Source organism: Otolemur garnettii, unplaced genomic scaffold (assembly GCF_000181295.1).
Source record: "Otolemur garnettii isolate 467f Iridium unplaced genomic scaffold, OtoGar3 scaffold00074, whole genome shotgun sequence".
NCBI classification, from domain to species: Eukaryota; Metazoa; Chordata; class Mammalia; order Primates; family Galagidae; genus Otolemur; species Otolemur garnettii.
This window is the reverse complement of record NW_003852469.1, coordinates 1,159,472-1,175,868: the sequence shown is the minus strand read 5'-3', so window position 1 is coordinate 1,175,868 and position 16,397 is coordinate 1,159,472. Positions and strand designations below refer to the sequence as shown.

The 16,397-nt window shown below is 52.6% G+C and overlaps 1 protein-coding gene across 1 annotated transcript in view; it reads right to left on the bottom strand.

Moving 5' to 3' along the window:
- Positions 1-13,100: 13,100 nt before the first annotated feature.
- Positions 13,101-16,397, bottom strand: part of SOX7 (SRY-box 7) — a 5,044-nt gene continuing 1,747 nt past the window's right edge. The window contains exon 2 of the mRNA XM_003793928.2: positions 13,101-14,054. Coding sequence (XP_003793976.1) covers positions 13,132-14,054 — 923 coding nt within the window. The 3' untranslated portion in view covers positions 13,101-13,131. The remainder of the gene's footprint in view (positions 14,055-16,397) is intronic.

Sequence of the window (16,397 nt, the reverse complement as noted above, 5' to 3'; positions counted from 1 at the left end):
AAAAAAGATAGAAAGAAAAGAAACTGAGGTTCAGAGGACTTGGGTAAGTTCCTTGTTGTCCCCCAGCTGAGAAGTAACCTGCCGGGATTTAAATCCAGGCCTGCCTGCCTCTTTCCCTAAATGGGCCATCACGTGATGTGGTGTCCTTTGCCTCCGGGAGATTTGACGTAGATGCTAAGGAATCAGCCCTTGCAGAGCTCCTGCTTTGGTCATTAGGTGGAGTCCAGTGCACCTCTCCACCTAGCCAGGAGGCCTCAGGGTCTCCGGTCTCTCACAGGGCATGTCCTTCTAGCTGAGGCTCAGGGAAAGGAAGTAGCTCGCACTGAGTCTCAGCCCGCAGGTGGAGGAGCTGCGAGCCAGGCCGGCGCTCCGTGCCGAGCTTCCTCCCCTCTTCAGTGGTGAGCGGGAGGGGCTGCATCTGGGGAGATGCAGGAGCCAGGAAGCTCATGTCCTGCACAGTCACCCTGCATCTGGACAGAGGAGACACACGGAGAAAAACACCCCCAAATCCTCCCCGTGCAGCTTCTAGCAGAGGGAGGTATCTCCAGGCCCCGGCACCCCAGGGTGCCTTTGCCCCTCCTTCCCAGGAAGAGAGGTTTCCGCCCTGAGCAAGACAGCACACATCAGAGGCCGGGGCCTGGCAGCCCTGGGCCCAGGGCCGATTCCCAGCACTTGGGGCAGCCAGGGCCAAGCTGCTGACTCACCCTGTAACCTTCAGACAAGTCACTTCCCTCCTGGGCACCCAGCATAGAGTTGAAAGTGGGGACTCTTGTGTCCCTGGATGCCCAGAGAGGCCTTTCCAAGAAGGGCGGACTGGCTGAGTGAGGAGGGAGCCAGATGATTACGGGGAGTGGGAGACATGGTTGAAAACTGGTATTCAATGAATAACAGAACTCACATTTAGAAAGTAAGGACAATACCTGCTCATTCTCCTAACCCACACTGCTGACCAGAAAGCTCTGCAAAGCTCTTGGGTTATGGAAACACGCCCAGGAAGAGGTGATGGGTGGCTTCAGGAGAGGGGGCCCAGCTTGAGGCCAGGAACCCTGAAAGCGTCAGGGCTGCCTCCTCAGTTCCTCAGGCAGGGTCAGCAGGTACAATGCTGTCTAGCATAAGCGGTGGGTCCTCATTTAGTGGACCTCAGGCTTCTTTCGCAGACTAGAGAGCATCTGTGGTGTCTGGGCACACGGGAGAGGAAGATGGACCTACAGAAGCCCCCGGCACAGGCAGGGTGCACATTCAGAGCAAAGTAATCCTGACATTCATTCTAAAAGAAATTTAAGATGTTCATGTGAGCACACACGTGGATCTAAGGAAAAAAGTACTGAAGGAATACAACGAACTGTTCATAGAAGGTGCTCCTGGACAGTGAGGTTATGGGTGCCCCATAGCCCCCTTTGTTGTTGTTGTTGACTTGTTGAGTCAAGTTTCCTACAGGTGTCCACACAGCATGCTCAGTAAACAGTAAGCAGCTTTGTAAAGTAGCTCCCCAGAGGGCTGAGTTTAACACTGTCCTCACTATGGGCTCAGCAGCCCACGCTTTGCTGGGATCCAGCCTAACACTGCCCATCAGTATCAGTCCCTATCAGTTGGCAAAAGAGCCCAATTCTGGGACTTGTGTGTATGTGTGAGTCCACATGTTTTCTTCCCTATCACGCTCTGGTGAGGACAATATTACAAATAGCTTCATTCTTGAGTGGTGGCCAAGGGTGGGGTGGGGACACAGGCTGGGGATGGCACAGACCCAGGAGATCAGTGTGGAATTAAATCTTTCCAGGGATCACAAAAAGGTGAGTGTGTTAGGAATTGACATCCTACCATTGAGCTTCTCCTGGGCCATTGTTTCTGCCTCTCAATGTGATTTGGAAACTCTTGACATAAACTGAGCCACTGCTCTAAGCCCAAATATTAAGCTGAGGGCAGATGGGTCAGTGTCAGAGCCCCAAGCTAAACCATCCAACAAGCACTGGCTGGACTCCCAGCATGTGCCTGTCACGGAGTGGCCCCATGAAGTCACAGATCCGTGAGATGCCTTTCCCAGATTAATCTGTTCCCAGACTGGTGGGAGGAGAGACGCTCAGGAACAGGGAGCTTACATCACTGTGCTCTACCTGTGTGTGTGAGGATTGCAAGAACGTGCAGAAAATGGGGCCACAAAAGACGGGAACGGACTGGCATGAGTGGGTGGAGGGCATGTTGACAATCCCGTCTCAGAGGGGAACTTTGTGCGGGGTCATGAGAGGTGAGTAGGGGTCCACTGAGGGAAGGAGGGGGCGGGGGGAGGTTTTCCAGCCAGAGGGAACAGCCTGTGCAGAGGCACCGGGATATGAGAAAACATCATATTTGGAAATTTGCGGGGCCCAGAACACAGGGAGTGCCATGAGGATGACTCAGGTGATGAGAGGTTGGCCAGGTAGGTTGGAACTGGTCGTAAAGGGCTCTGAATGTCCCTTCAAGAAGTTTGAGCTTCACTACATTGGCAGTATCAGGCAGGCAAGAGTTTTTGAACAAAAAGGTTACTTTGTCAGATCCCAAGGAGTCATCATCTATCTTTCTAGGTGAATGGGAGGAAAGGAGGCTCAGGGTGCTGGGCAGTAAGTGGACAGTCCCTGAGGCATGAGGCTCTGCCCTCCCTGGGAAGCAGCCACAGCCCCCGCACCAGGCCCTGCTGGCAGGGAGAGCACTCCTGGGTGCCAGGGTTACGTGAGGCTCTGCAAGCCTCACCTCAGACGACTGCAGCCTCTTGCCCCATCCCGTCCAGCCCAACACCCCACACGGAGAGGTGGAGGGATCAGGTGATGTGGGCAAGGTAGGCAGCATTCCCGGAGGTGGGGCTGGGGCTGGTTATGCCCAGCCGGGAGTCTGGGGGCCTCATGCTGCGGCTGGTGATAGAAGGCTGGCCAGGAGCCCAGTGCAGGTGAGGCAGGAGGGGACGATGTGCTGGGAGGTACCTGGGGCCTGCACACAGCAGCCGCAGCTCTGGCTCAGCTGTGCGCCACTCCTGGGACTCACCTGCTGTGGCTCTGCGCAGTGGGGCCCCACCCAGGGACAGCCCCCACCAACACCTCCCTAGGGACCACCCTCAAGCTGAGGTCAGGAGCAAGGAGGAGGGGAACTCATTTCTTTTCCTTGTTCTTTTTTCACCAGCTCAGAGAACCAGCTGCTTGGAAACTGTGGAGTCCCATATTCTAAGTTACTGAGGCCCAGAGAGGGGAAGAGACTTGCCCAAGGCCACACAGAACCACGTGTCCTGCTCCCAGCCCCACAGAGCATTAGGTGAAAAGGACTAGATCCCAATTTTTCTTCCCCCAGCTCTCCAGCAGCACTGTGGCGTTGGGTGGCTGCAGGCTGCCTTGCTGCCCACGAGGTCCCCACCTTTCTCTCCTCACCCACTAGCTGTTTCAGAGCCAGAGCCTCAGCCAGGGAGCAGGCCTAGACAGCAGCTCCTTCTGGGCAGGAACTGAGACGGGACCGAGGGTCAGGTGTCCCAGCCCCAGCCATGAAGACCCCAGGGACACGGTGAGTGTGTGCCCCACTCCACAGCTGGAGTCCCTGTCCATCTAGCAATGTGACCTCCCTCGGCCCTTCACCTCCTGTGGAAGCACACAGTAGTGCCTATGTCAGGAACAACGTGATGGTCACACAAAATATGGAGTGTGATCACACACCTCGCAATTACGAAGTGCAGTCACCGCCTGCCGACGTGGGTGTGCACACACAGCTTCTCTGGACATGTGTGCAAATACTGTTTCCAAGCCAAGTGTGCACTCACCTGTCTGGATAGGGAGCAGCCTTCTGTGAATGTTTTATTACCAAGAGCCAGCTCCCCCGAGAAGGGGGTGCACAAGTGACTATAGTACTGGGGTCAAGAAACAGGTCCGGTGTGGGAAGGTGACTGACCTTCAGGTAGAGGGCAGGTAAGCCGTGGCGGTAGGCCTATCTGAGGGCCGAGCCGTGGTCCTGCTGGGGCCCCCATCTGTGTTACTTCATAGGTCCTGTCCCCTATGTTATGTGTGGAACTGAGGAGTAAGGACTGTGGAACTGGACCTCAGTCCTTATTTCACAGTGCGGGCATCAACAGTGCTGCCTGAGATGCCCCCCGCCAGCTGCAGAGCCCAGCTGACCAGCTGTCCCCTGCCTTCCCTCCTCCATACAACCCACTCCCAAGATGACATTGAAAAGCAGGTACTCTCCCTTTGGCCACCCACCCTCCTTCCCAGAGGGGCCCAGCACTGCTCGGGGAAGGCCGTGCTTCCTGTTGCTCCTGTAGGAGGAGGACCCTTAACTCCCATCTGGCTCATCCCTCAAGTAACAGACAGGGGGCCAGGCTCGGAGAGGGGCCGGAGCTCTCTCGGTCACATGGTTTGTCAGGGCAGGGGTGGGATGAGGGCCTGGTGCCAGCCTGCCTCCAAACCCTCAGCCCTCAGCTCAGAGAATGTGCCTTGAGGTGGCCACAGAGAGAGCAGCTGACTAGTGGGAGGAGGTTGGGCTGTGGACTGCGAGTGAAGTGACCAAATTTCTATTTTTATTTATTTATTTTATTTTATTGTTTGTAGAGACAGAGTCTCACTTTATTGCCCTCGGTAGAGTGCTGTAGCGTCACACAGCTCACAGCAAGCTCCAACTCCTGGGCTTAGGTGATTCTCTTGCCTCAGCCTCCCGAGTAGCTGGGACTACAGGCACCTGCCACAGCGCCCAGCTATTTTTTTGTTGCAGTTTGGCCAGGGCCAGGTTTGAACCAGCCACCCTTGGTGTATGGGACCAGCGCCCTACTCACTGAGCCACAGGTGCCGCTGAAGTCACCAGATTTCTAAGCCTGACTCCAGGTCTGGACTCTCACAAAGACACTCAGGGCATAGTCACTGCCACGCCTGAAAGCAAGGTTGACTTTGGAGCAATAAGGCATCTACTCCTGGGGGACCTGGTCAGTGGAGCCCGCGCTCTGAGGCAGAGACCTCTGGCATGCTGGGCCCTTGCCAGCTTCCTGCAGCCACTGCAGGACAGGGCAGGGGAGGAAGGCTGGGCCTGAGCAACTAATCTGGAGAAGTGATTTTCCTCCTCAGCCAGCCCTTCCCTGCCTGGGCAGGGCTCTCAGCAGGCGAAGGCAGCCCCGGCCAGGGCTCTGCAGGGAGGGGCTGGCTTATCAGGCAGGAAACACTGGGCTCCAGCCACATCCTCCTGCTCCTGGTCACAGCAGCTCCCATGGGCAGGAAAACACTCAGCGGTGACTGCTCCTCCTCGGCCCTCTCTGGCCCTTCCCGCAACGTCCCTCCTCCAAGATGAGAGTACATGCTCTGTGCTCTGTGCTCTCTGCCCACCCTGCTGGGCGCCCTGGCCTCCCCTGGGCCTGCTACTTGCCAGGACCGAAGCTTGGTCCCTGGGCTGCCCCCAGTAGGGCAGGGCAAGCAGGGACAGCAGAAACATGATAAAAGGGCTCTGACTGCCAGGGAGGTAAGGGAAGGATCCTCCAGCCAGCTGGTCTGTGCCAGCCTGGCCATCAGACCACTGCTTGTTCCCAAAGGTCCTGCCTCTTGGGGTGGGCCTGCAGAGAGACACACATGGGACACACTCCCTCAGGAGCCTCTGTCCCAGCTGTGCCCTCCCGGGCCAGCACCCACTGACAAGAGCTAGGATCCAAGAACTCAAGAAGAAACTTCCTGGGAGTCTCCTGGAGACTTGTAGCCACTGGGCCTCCCGCTCCTCCTGCCACATTCCCAGGCCCCTCTTCCCTTCACCAGGCCCTGTGTCTGGGTCCCCAGCCCTGGCCCCTGCAGAGCCCCAAGTGCAGCTGAGCCGTTATGAAAGAGTAGGCTGGCCATGGGCCTTCTCCCAGTTCTGCCCTCCTGCCCTGGCTCTGAGCGCCCCACCCTCCCTGGCTCAGACCTCCCCCTAGAGTCTAGACCCTTTTTAGCTTCTGCTCTCAGCTGCTTGCCCTCAGTGGGTACCGTTACCTCTCTGGGCCTCCATTTCCTTTTCATATAATCTGAGGTCCGCAATGACAGTGACTACTGCCAGCTCAAATATACGGTGATCTTTTTTCCAAGGTTGCAGAGCTGGGATAAAAATTTAGTCCCAAGTCTCATGAGCTTTCCAGTAAAAATGCAATTACTCCGTCTGCATCAGGAGGCCCTGAATGCCCTGAGCAGATCATCCAGTGGGCCCCCTTGTCTTCTACTCTCTCCTGCAGATGATGGGACACACTTTCCTGGACTTTTAAAGCACCCTAAGATATGGAAGCTGGTGCTGCTGGTTTTGAGGGAGAGAAATAGAGAAAAGGAAAGTTCTGGGACCCTCAGGATGGGATGGAGGAACCAGGACACTCTCCTCTTCTTCTGATAGGGAAGAAGGTTTCAGACCCACCCTCCTTGCCCTCTTCACCCAGCCCTGAAAGTCAGAGGCTTACAGCACAGGTGTCCTCATCGGGCCCCTGAGACACCACTCCCAGCCTCTCTGAGGCCCCTGAAGGCTGCAGAGACCTTTCATTCACCAGAAGCCAGTGTCTTTCCAGGTGGGATATTTCTCCTGTTTCATCATCCTCCCCATTGTCCCAGACCCAAGCCACCCCACAGCACCCTGCACAGACAGAAGACGAGTGACCAGAGGAAAGGACGTGGGCAGGGCTGGGGAACCCACCATCTGGCGCAGTCGAGTAAGCCTCAGAGAAACAACAACACCCTACACGCACAGAACACGCCAGAGGCACCCACAGAGTCCCTCTCCCACTCCTGGGGAGGCTCCACTCTGCCCGTTTGTATAATGAGCCATCTCCTCCCTCCTGCTCCCACGTCTGCACAGTACTCCAGTGTTCCTACCCCAGGACACGCAGACCTGAGAGCGCATCTGGCGGAAACCGCAGGCCCCCTTGAGCCTCACACATGGTCCCATAAACAGACAAAAGAGCGGCCCACAGCCTGCAGGTCAGGGATTCCCTGGCCACGATGGGAATGACTTGCTCTAGGACCACAGGCAACGTCAGAGGGACGTGGATCAGACGGGGCCAGGAGGGTTTGGGTGAGGTGGGAGGAAGAACTCTGGGGTGATGGAGCTGGCTGGACCGGCTTGCAAGAGCAAAACCACTCCCTTTTCGGTGGATTCTCAAATCAAAGAGAAACCCATGTTCCCAGAATGGGGAAGAGGCCATGCTCAGTATAGGAAGGAGAGACTGAACAAGGACCCAAACCGTCCTTTTCAATCTCAGTATCCAAAGACAGAAACTGACAATATGACAATCCCTGAACCCAGGGCTCCATGTTTCTCAAGGTAATACCAGCTTCCTGGGCTAAAAACAACCTAAACTGTCTAAAGAAATCCCAAATAGCCAACAGCTGTCCCGTACATGTGTGTGAAGCTTTGCAATTCCTAAAATGCCTAAAAAGTTCACTGTCAACTTCTCTCCTAGGTGAGAGAAGAGGTTCAGGGGCTTACCTAAGTCCCAGTAAAATTCCAGTGGTGGTTGAAGTCGGACCCCTGTCCCCAGTCCCAGCTCTCTCTGGATGCCCTGCAGGTGCACTGGCAGGTCCTGTGTGCACCTGGGGGACTCTGGAGAACAAATCAGGCCGCCTTGGTAAGTGAAAGGACAATCCTCTGCCCTATATAGGAAGTTGATGCCAACACTCAAGATGAAAACGGCATTCCCGCATCTCAGGCTGAGAGCAGCCGTACAGGCCAGAAGCCAAGAACCAGAGTGTCTTCCAGGACAGTGTTTGGGGCAAGGAACACTCTTGATTTGCCAGTGAAGGCGGCAAATCAAGTCAAACTCGAGGCAGTATTAAACAGCCCCCAGTGATTTCAATTCTTCCTTTTAAGAAAGAGTTCATGATGGGAATCAAATGGGTCATTTTGCGCCTCAATTGAGACTCAGGGAAAGGCAATGAACAATTTGAAAGAAATACTATAAGTGTGTCCACGTGCTGAGACCCAGGGGCACCTCGGAGGAATCCAGCTAAGGACACAAATCAACTAATGCCCGCTGCAGGGTCATTTATAATGGTGAAAAGAGGAACAATTGAGTTATCTCAGAGCAAGGGGATGACCAAGTAAATTAAGCTACACTAAAAACATGAAGATAGCTGTCCTGTGTTAAAAGGCGTGTAACAGGGTGCTGAGAGGATAAAGCCAGACGCACACCTGTCAGTACCTCTACACTATGATCACACCGCGTGCAACAGTGTGTGCACAGATACGGGACTAGGGAGCCCAGGGTACAAAAATGAGCACAGCGAAAATAGTTACAGCCATCACAGAAGCTAAGCGAGGCTGGGCCTGGTTAGTTCTCGGATGGGAAATTAGTTACATTGAGGTCATGGAGGGGGTGGTTTTTCTTTTCTTTTTTCTAAACTTTTTTCACAGTGACTTTCCACTAAGAAGAAAACACCTTTTGCAAACAAATATAATTTAATGATATAGGAAAATGTTCATTTAATACTGATGAATAACAATGGTATAAGAGACATCCGTAGTTTGTACTGTATCTGGACCACAAAAAGGACTAGAGAGATACATGCCAAAGATTTACCACCCACGTTTCTAAGTTATGAGCAATATCTGGATTGTTTTTCCTTTATGATTCGCTGTTTTTTTTTCTAAGCATCTCGCAAACACGGTGTGTCTCTTTTGAGAATTCAAGCATCAGTGGATGGATGGATAGATGGATAGATAGATAGACAGACAGACAGATAGATAGATAGACGAGTGGGTGGATGGATAGATGACAGATGGGTGAGTGAGGTGGGTGGGTAAGTGAATGGAAGGGTGGCTGGATTTGTGAATGATTGTGTCGGTAGGTGGACGGTTAGATGGATGGATAGAAAAAGAAGGAAAGAAGACAAAGAGAGAAAGAAAGCAGGGTAGGTGGATGGACAGGTAGGTGTGTGAGGGTGAATGAGTAGATGGATATGAAGAAAGAGAGATAGAGACACGGGAGGTGGGTAGATGGCAAATGATAGACTGAAATAGACCTCGCCCTTTTCTTCTCTCCTTCTTCCTTCCTTCCTTTCCAAGCCCCTTTCACTAGGATGAAACCAGGGGTGCAGCCTCCCCCCAAGGAAAGGTGGGCGGCGTTAGAATCCATGGTCTTCTGCTCCCTTCTGCTGCAGCAAGATGGGAGAGGAGCTCTCCACTGGGTCCTCGTGCCCGCCTCTGGCCTGTTTCCTCCAGGCTACACTCTGGCAGGTGCGGGAGGATAGTCATGGCCACCTCAGACCCAGCCTCAGAGCCCTGAGAAGGACACACACAAAGGCCCCAGGGTCTTGGTTTCCAGAGAGATGAGACATAAAATGAGGGACCCAGAAGGGTTCAGGTCTTTACCACCAAGATGAACCAGGATACCTACAGGATATCTTAGATGTTTTTCTGTTCATTCATTTATTTGCTGAGAAGCCTCTATGGGTCAGCACTGCTGAGTAGTTCAATGCCAGACAGTAATGTGGTGACTGGGACCCACTGAAGTTCAGTGGGAGCTCAGGAAGGAGAGTGGCTGCCTCCCTGCCGGAAAGGGTTGGGCATGTCTGACTGAGCTGGGACGGGAAGTGGGGTGGCAGCAGCCAGGTGAAGGGAGTGAGCGTCTCCCAGGTTGGGGAAACACAGAAGCAGGGGAAGGGAGGGTATTTTCAAAGACCCAGGCTTTCCTTGTGGTGGGATCAGGGGTCCTGGGTGAGAGGCTTCCAGAAAAAAGATCAACCAGAGGGGCAGTCCCATGGGGACTGAGCCAGGTGTTATGAGGCCTAAGGCGTATACATTTGCCTGGGGGAAGGGAAGTTTCTAAAGGAAAAAATACAAAAATATCTTCCTTTTTGCAAATTTATAAAGACAAATGACCATGTGAACACATGCTGAGGCCCCTCCCATGACCTTGCAGAAGTGAGGGGCCTGGGGCAGGGGCAGGAGCAGGAACTTGCCTCCATGCCACCTGGGTGCGCCCAGAGCGGGCAGCTGAATTTCAAGGCCTGCTGGCTTCTGGGCCGGACAGTTCCACTCCTAGCTGAGCACAGAGCAAGATGGACCTGCACCTGCCTGCTCCTTGCCCTCCAGAGGCAGCCCGCCTCCCCCACCTGTGAGCTGAATGAGACATGTCCACTTGGCATGGTCAAGGGCCCATGTCCTGGACAGACACTGCCAGACAATCGCTCAGGCAGCCGAGGACACTGCAGATGGACACTGCTGGCTGGTTGCAGTGACAGGGCCTCAACATTGAGATCTTCGGTTACATCTAACTCTGGCCCTGTTATTTCCTCTTCATTCTTTCCTGGGCTGTGATAGGTATGAAGCAGACCACACATAACTAACTCCATACCATGGTGAAGCACTCAGGGAAAGGCACTTGCCTCTAGCTGTGAGACAGTTTGGCTGACGCTCCCACATTGTATCTGATGACATGCTGAGACTCAGCTTCCCCCAGCCAGGTGGGGTGACCTGCCCTCTGCCACCTCCCACCTGGGTCTCAGTGACCCCAGCTATGCACTGGGGTGGGGAGATGCCACCTGAGGCTGTGGATGAGAAGTAACCTATAGAACTTTCTGTAAGGCTCCATACACCTCTAAAGCACTGTTAAAGTAGGGACTATAGATTATGATAGGAATTGAAGGATGGATATGTGCCCACTTAGGGCCTCCCAAGGCCACTCCTTGGCCCAGAGGGCCTGGGTAAACACAGGCTGCCCTGGACGTGAATAAGTTACGATGACTACTCCATGGACAGAAGCCAGACGGGGGTGACCTGTACAAGGACCGAGTAATCAATTTTTTCCAGATGCTTTTTGGCTGGAACTTTAATACTAAACCTCTCAAGATGTTGCATCCTTTAGTTATTCCCCATACCCTTCTGCCTTCCCTCAAATTTCAAGAGCCCACAATGGATTGTGATACCACCTTATACATACACAGCAAAGGGAGCCAATTAGGTATTTTTCAAGATTACCTTAAAAAGAAGAAAAAAGTATTGTAGCCTTAAGTAAACAAATAACTGGATGAAACTTACTTTCAATCCTCGGACAGCCTGACAACCAGCCACCTCACTGGCCTCTGCTGTGAAGTCAGCTCAAGAAGAAAATCGCTCTTCAGGTGTGCTGTGAGTCGGTATTCTCTTTCAACATCAAAGATCACACAGATTCCAGTGTGTAAAATTTGGATTTATCTCTTTACTATAACTCATAAAATAAAATAAACCACCCCTACAAGATAAGAACATTTTAAAATAAAAAAAAAACTGATGCAGAAAACATTTTACTGTACTACAGATAGCACCGAATAGAATGCCTCACTGGGACGCTATTTGTTGCAAAACTCTATTTCAAAGGATAGCGGTGTCATGGTACAAAAATGTTTATTTAAATTAAATATTTTCAACAAATCAATATGTACAACCGTTCCAAAGCACGTGTAATTCTTACAAAAAAAAATGGAACAGTTTAGCTTAATGTCTGTGATACTGTTTTACAAGATTATTAATACACATTCTGGGCTCTGAACCAGTCAATCATATCATCAACAACCTACTATTTATTACCAAATAGCATATACAGTAATAGCATCAAGATTAATCATATCTTATAAGTGATTTTACAATAAGACTTCTTGGAAGGAATAAAAAGATCTGTCAACAATACAAAACATAGGGTGAAAATAACAGAATACATAAAACACAGATTTCATACAGGCAACAATATGCTGAAATTAAAAGACAAACAACAGTCTCTTAGCTCACTGTTAGGTATATTCCTTCAAAGGAGGGTAGCATGGAAAGGTGGCCAGGGTCAGAAACACTTTTGGGATCACAGTGAGTTTCTGATCTGGGGAATTTATTGTAAAAATATTGCTTGAGGGACCAGCCAGCGCGTGAGAGAAACCAATTCCCATCACAGCAGAGGAACTGTGCTTGGGAATTTAAGTCAGGGTCTCTTTGAGTTAGAGACCAATTCAGGCGAGGAGGAAGAGCAAAGTAGAGAGAAAGAAATCCTGGGAAAGGGAGAGAGAGAGCTGGAGGGCCTGGGGAAGGAAACGGATTTTCCATGCACACGGTGGGGGGGGGGGGAACGTGCTGCAATTTTGCTCAAGAAACCAGCACGTCCAGATTTAAAGACAGTGATGCTGCTTTTTGAGATGTCCTTTCAGGGCCCCTGGCTGTGTGGGTCATTAGGAAAAGGGAGTTGGCCACAAGTTGCCATTGTTAATGAGAATGTCCCTGATTGAGGCTGTAGCACCTGCGTGTGCATGAAGAGTGAGGTGCCTCTCATGACTGCTACTTCCAGACTGTGAATTCCTCTTGAAGCGTGTGTACAATAAGAAAGAAATATTAAAAACGTATTTAAGAAAACAATTTGAATGCTATTTTTAGTGAAGTAATTAACCATACAGGTTAATTCCCCAAATCAGGATGAGTGCTTTTTCTCAAACTGGAAGAGTCCTTTGGGAATTCTATGGTCAGTTGGGAGGGAGCGCAGAAAGCGTTGTGTCTTTGGGCTGTGCACACAAAAATCATCCCCCAGTTGCCCGTTACTGAGCTCATTAATGAGCACCATTTCCCCATTTTCCTTTAGTTAGCCTTGAAAGAATCCTAACTTAGAAAACCGTGGAGCAGAGGGCAACCTTGGAGACCAATCTGTCCCTCGCTTCATGGATGGGGGAATGGGCTGGATGGGGAGAGGTGGTGGTGTGTCTGCATTTCCCCAGCGTCCATGGTGAAACTGGAACTGAATCCCAGATCCCCTGGATCCCTGCCTGGGGCTCTTCTCACCTGGAGGATCTAAAGACTAGATGCAGTTGGCCATATGAAAACCAGGAGAGGGTCAAATGCTGCTGGGCTTTGCACCATGTGTGTCAACCACAGGGACAAGGAAAAGAGGTCAGTGAACTCTCAGCTGGGAGACGGCATCGCTCAACCACTCAGTGGCCTTATTCCCAGCATGCAGTCAGTGATAGCTCATTTGAAGGAATATACTCAAAATGCAGGCTGCAGGGAGCAGACCATGGAAGGGGACCTCAGATCAGCAGAGCCTATCCGGCGTTAGGCTGAAGGCTCTGGGCGGGCAGTCCGGCCTCCCTGGCCGAGGGCAGGGCAGCTGTGAGGGCTCTCTGCTCCTCCCAGGGCACGGAGCAAGAGGGCATGAGGGCCGGGCTGGACATGGTGCCTCTGGCTCTATGATACACTGTAGCTGTTGTAGTACGTGGCTGTGGCATCAGCAAGGGCTGAGATGAGGCTGGTCTCTGTGGGGCCCGCTGGTGTCACCTGGGAGACTGGGGCATGCTCGCTGAGGGCCATGGTGCTGGCGGCAGAGTCTGGGTGGCCAGGAGTGTTCAAATACTGATCAAATTCATTGCGATCCATGTCTCCCAGGAGTTCCACCTGGCTCAGCTGATCCAGGGCATCAAAGCCAGGGTGTTCCGGAGGCGGGGAGAGTTGGCCCAGGTGGGTATGGAGGTTGGACTGGAGAGGGTGGTAGGTGGCAGGGGAGTAATAGGCGGGGGATGGTGGGCAGCCAGGTACGGTGGACATCATAGAGACACTGAGGGACTGGCCAAGGGCCAGCGAGCCCAGGGGGCGGCTGCAATGCAGGGAGCTGGGGGCATACTCTGGTGAGTACGGGGGCCTCGGCATGCAGGAGATGTGGTGGGGGTGGGCCTGCTCCTCCTGGCAGGGGGAGGAGAAGAAGGTCTGCTCTGGCTCCAGCACGTCCAGCGGAGACATCTCTGGGGGCGTGGGCAGCCCGTACGGATATGTGTCCACACTGCCTGGGGTGCCGCCGCCACCAGCTGATCCCTCATGGTAGCAGCCCCGGAGGCTGGGCAGGGCGGTGATGGGGGAGTACTCACCCCTGTCCTCCTTCTCCCCCGGCACCCCCCGGCTGCCGCTCCTCTTCTCAGGCAGGGATTCCTGGTCCCGGGACAGAGAGCTCAGGAGGAAGCTGGGGTCCACGCGCTTGCAGAGGCGCTTGGCCTGCTTCTTCCTGCGGGGCCGGTACTTGTAGTTGGGGTAGTCCTGCATGTGCTGCAGGCGCAGCCGCTCGGCTTCATCCACGTAGGGCCTCTTCTGGGACAGCGTCAGTGCCTTCCACGACTTTCCTGCTCACACAAGGCAGACGAGACCGCACTAAAAATCTGTGCTGCTGCGGACGCACCTGCCACAGATACGTGCCTCCAAGCACATGCACACACACTACAGATGCACAGATGCAGGCACACACAAACACACACACACACACACGCATGCCTTCCACCTTTCCCCCACTCTACGTACCCGCTGCTCCCTGATCACAGCCACAGTGCACATGGGCATGCCTCAAACCTTCTTCCTAGCTCAGGTCCTGTGAGCACAGTGAGGCCAAACCATTCCTCCCGTCGCATCCTACAAAGCCACCTCACACATCACCTCTCATGTGAAAACCACCAGATAAGCCAGCACTGCAAGCAAGTTGGGGTTCACAGGGAAGGGCCCGCCTGGTGCAATGTCAGCAATAGGAAACAAATACCCAGCGACCGTGCCATTGACTGGGGCTGTTTTCACTCGTCAAGGGTCTATTCTAATCACCTGTGCGACTTCCTGCCTTAACTAATTATTGTTGCTCTTTAGGAAACGATACTATAATATTTACTTGTGGCCTAAAATCTCAAGGCCCTTTCTGTTTGAGTGAACCCAGGCCCTGGTGATGGTTTCACAGACATGAGTAAGTTGGAGGATCTCGCTTAGGTTAACAGATGCCTTACCTCTGAAGGTCAAATAGAACCGCTGGGTGACTGTGGCCAGAATCTGCCTACAACACACGTAAACACACACACACACACACTTCTGCTGCCAGCCACCTTCTTAGGACCCTTTGATTGTGAAGACACCTGCTTTCTGATCTCCATATAGAAGTAAATCCCTCCACTTCCCTGGGTCTCTACTTTCCTCAATATAAAGATGCCGTGACCCTCCTCAACCCAAAACTCTCTCTGAGAAGCGTCCCACAAGTGAAACCCATTGGGTCTAAATCCTGTCTGCACTTGAACTTCCATTCATCATTGCTGGCTTGTCTACTTACAAGTCACTCCCTTTTACTTCTCAGTACACTGCACATTCCTCTTGCTGCAGTGTTTGCTGAGGGTCACTTCTAGTCCCCATGGATTGTCACCTCCTCGGGGGCTCAGGGTTCCACAACTCTACAATGTTCCCCCCAACACTAATGTAGCCTAAGTTTGAGACTCCCTAGCCCAGAGGTGCACGTTGGAGAGGTCTCATCTCCCGCTCAACACACTCAGTGCAGGGCCAGGGGCAGAGTCTCACACACAGCAATCCTCTGCCCCACATGGGCTGGCTCTGTGGGCCAGGTTCTCAATGGGGGCTGAGGGCTTGCAAAGGGTGATTGTTAAAGGTGCTCTATCCCTTGGGTAAAAGCTTATAACTATTCTGCGGAGTCATCAATTAACAACATCAGCTATCAATTAAAAGAGTGACTTGAAAAGTCTTAGGAAATATTCAGGATTCAGGGCTCGCCATCATGTCCTGGTCTGGAGCTGAGGTCACAAAACTGTCCCAAGAGGTACAAGCTCTAGACGCACCTCAAACCCTCTCTGTGGTCTGAACATAAAATGTGACTCTAGTGTCTAAATGTTCCTGGATGTAGTTGTGGTAATAAAGCACAGCCTTGTTTTTAAACACTGCCAAATGTCTAATTGTCTTTATTCACTTTCTCATTTATAAAATACTGAAAATACGACTGAGTCTGGGTGAAATTTGTAAAGTTGAAGTTTAGAGAGCTTAGAGAGGAAAAAGCTGGGGCTCTCACGTCCAGCCCTTTCAGAGTCAGAGAAGGGGGGCTAAGAAGGAAGCACCCTGGATAAAGGAGACCATCCTGCTGTCCCCGCCCCCCGACAGGTATACAGAGCACATAGTTTCAAAAGCATTTTGGTTTCCCTTGCCCAGTGCCAGGATCTATGAGGCCAAGTAAGTGGGAAGGAATCAGTATTTTTTTCTGCAAAATGAACCATAAGCTTGATACCTTGGTGCAGGTGGCCACAGGGACCTGCTCGCAGGAGGCATTTGTGTCCTATCTTTCTTTCTGCCCTTCTCCTGGGGGCAGCAGTCTCAGCTCTGCAGGGAGGCTCCCTGAACTCCCTCTCCTGCCATCCCTAACCTGGGCCTGCAACTGAACCCTGCTCTATCCTGGTCACTACCAGGTTTCCCTTCCCCAGCTGGCCTAGTCAACAGGCACAGTGCCTAGGGCCCACAGGAAAAAAGAAAACTTTCAGCTCAACATCAGTGGCTCAAGCGGCTAAGGTGCCAGACACATACACCTGAACTGGCAGGTTCGAATCCAGCCCAGGCCCGCCAAACAACAATGACGGCTGCAACCAAAAAATAACCAGGTGTTGTGGCGGCCACCTGTAGTCCCAGCTACTTGGGAGGCGGAGGCAGGAGAATTGCTT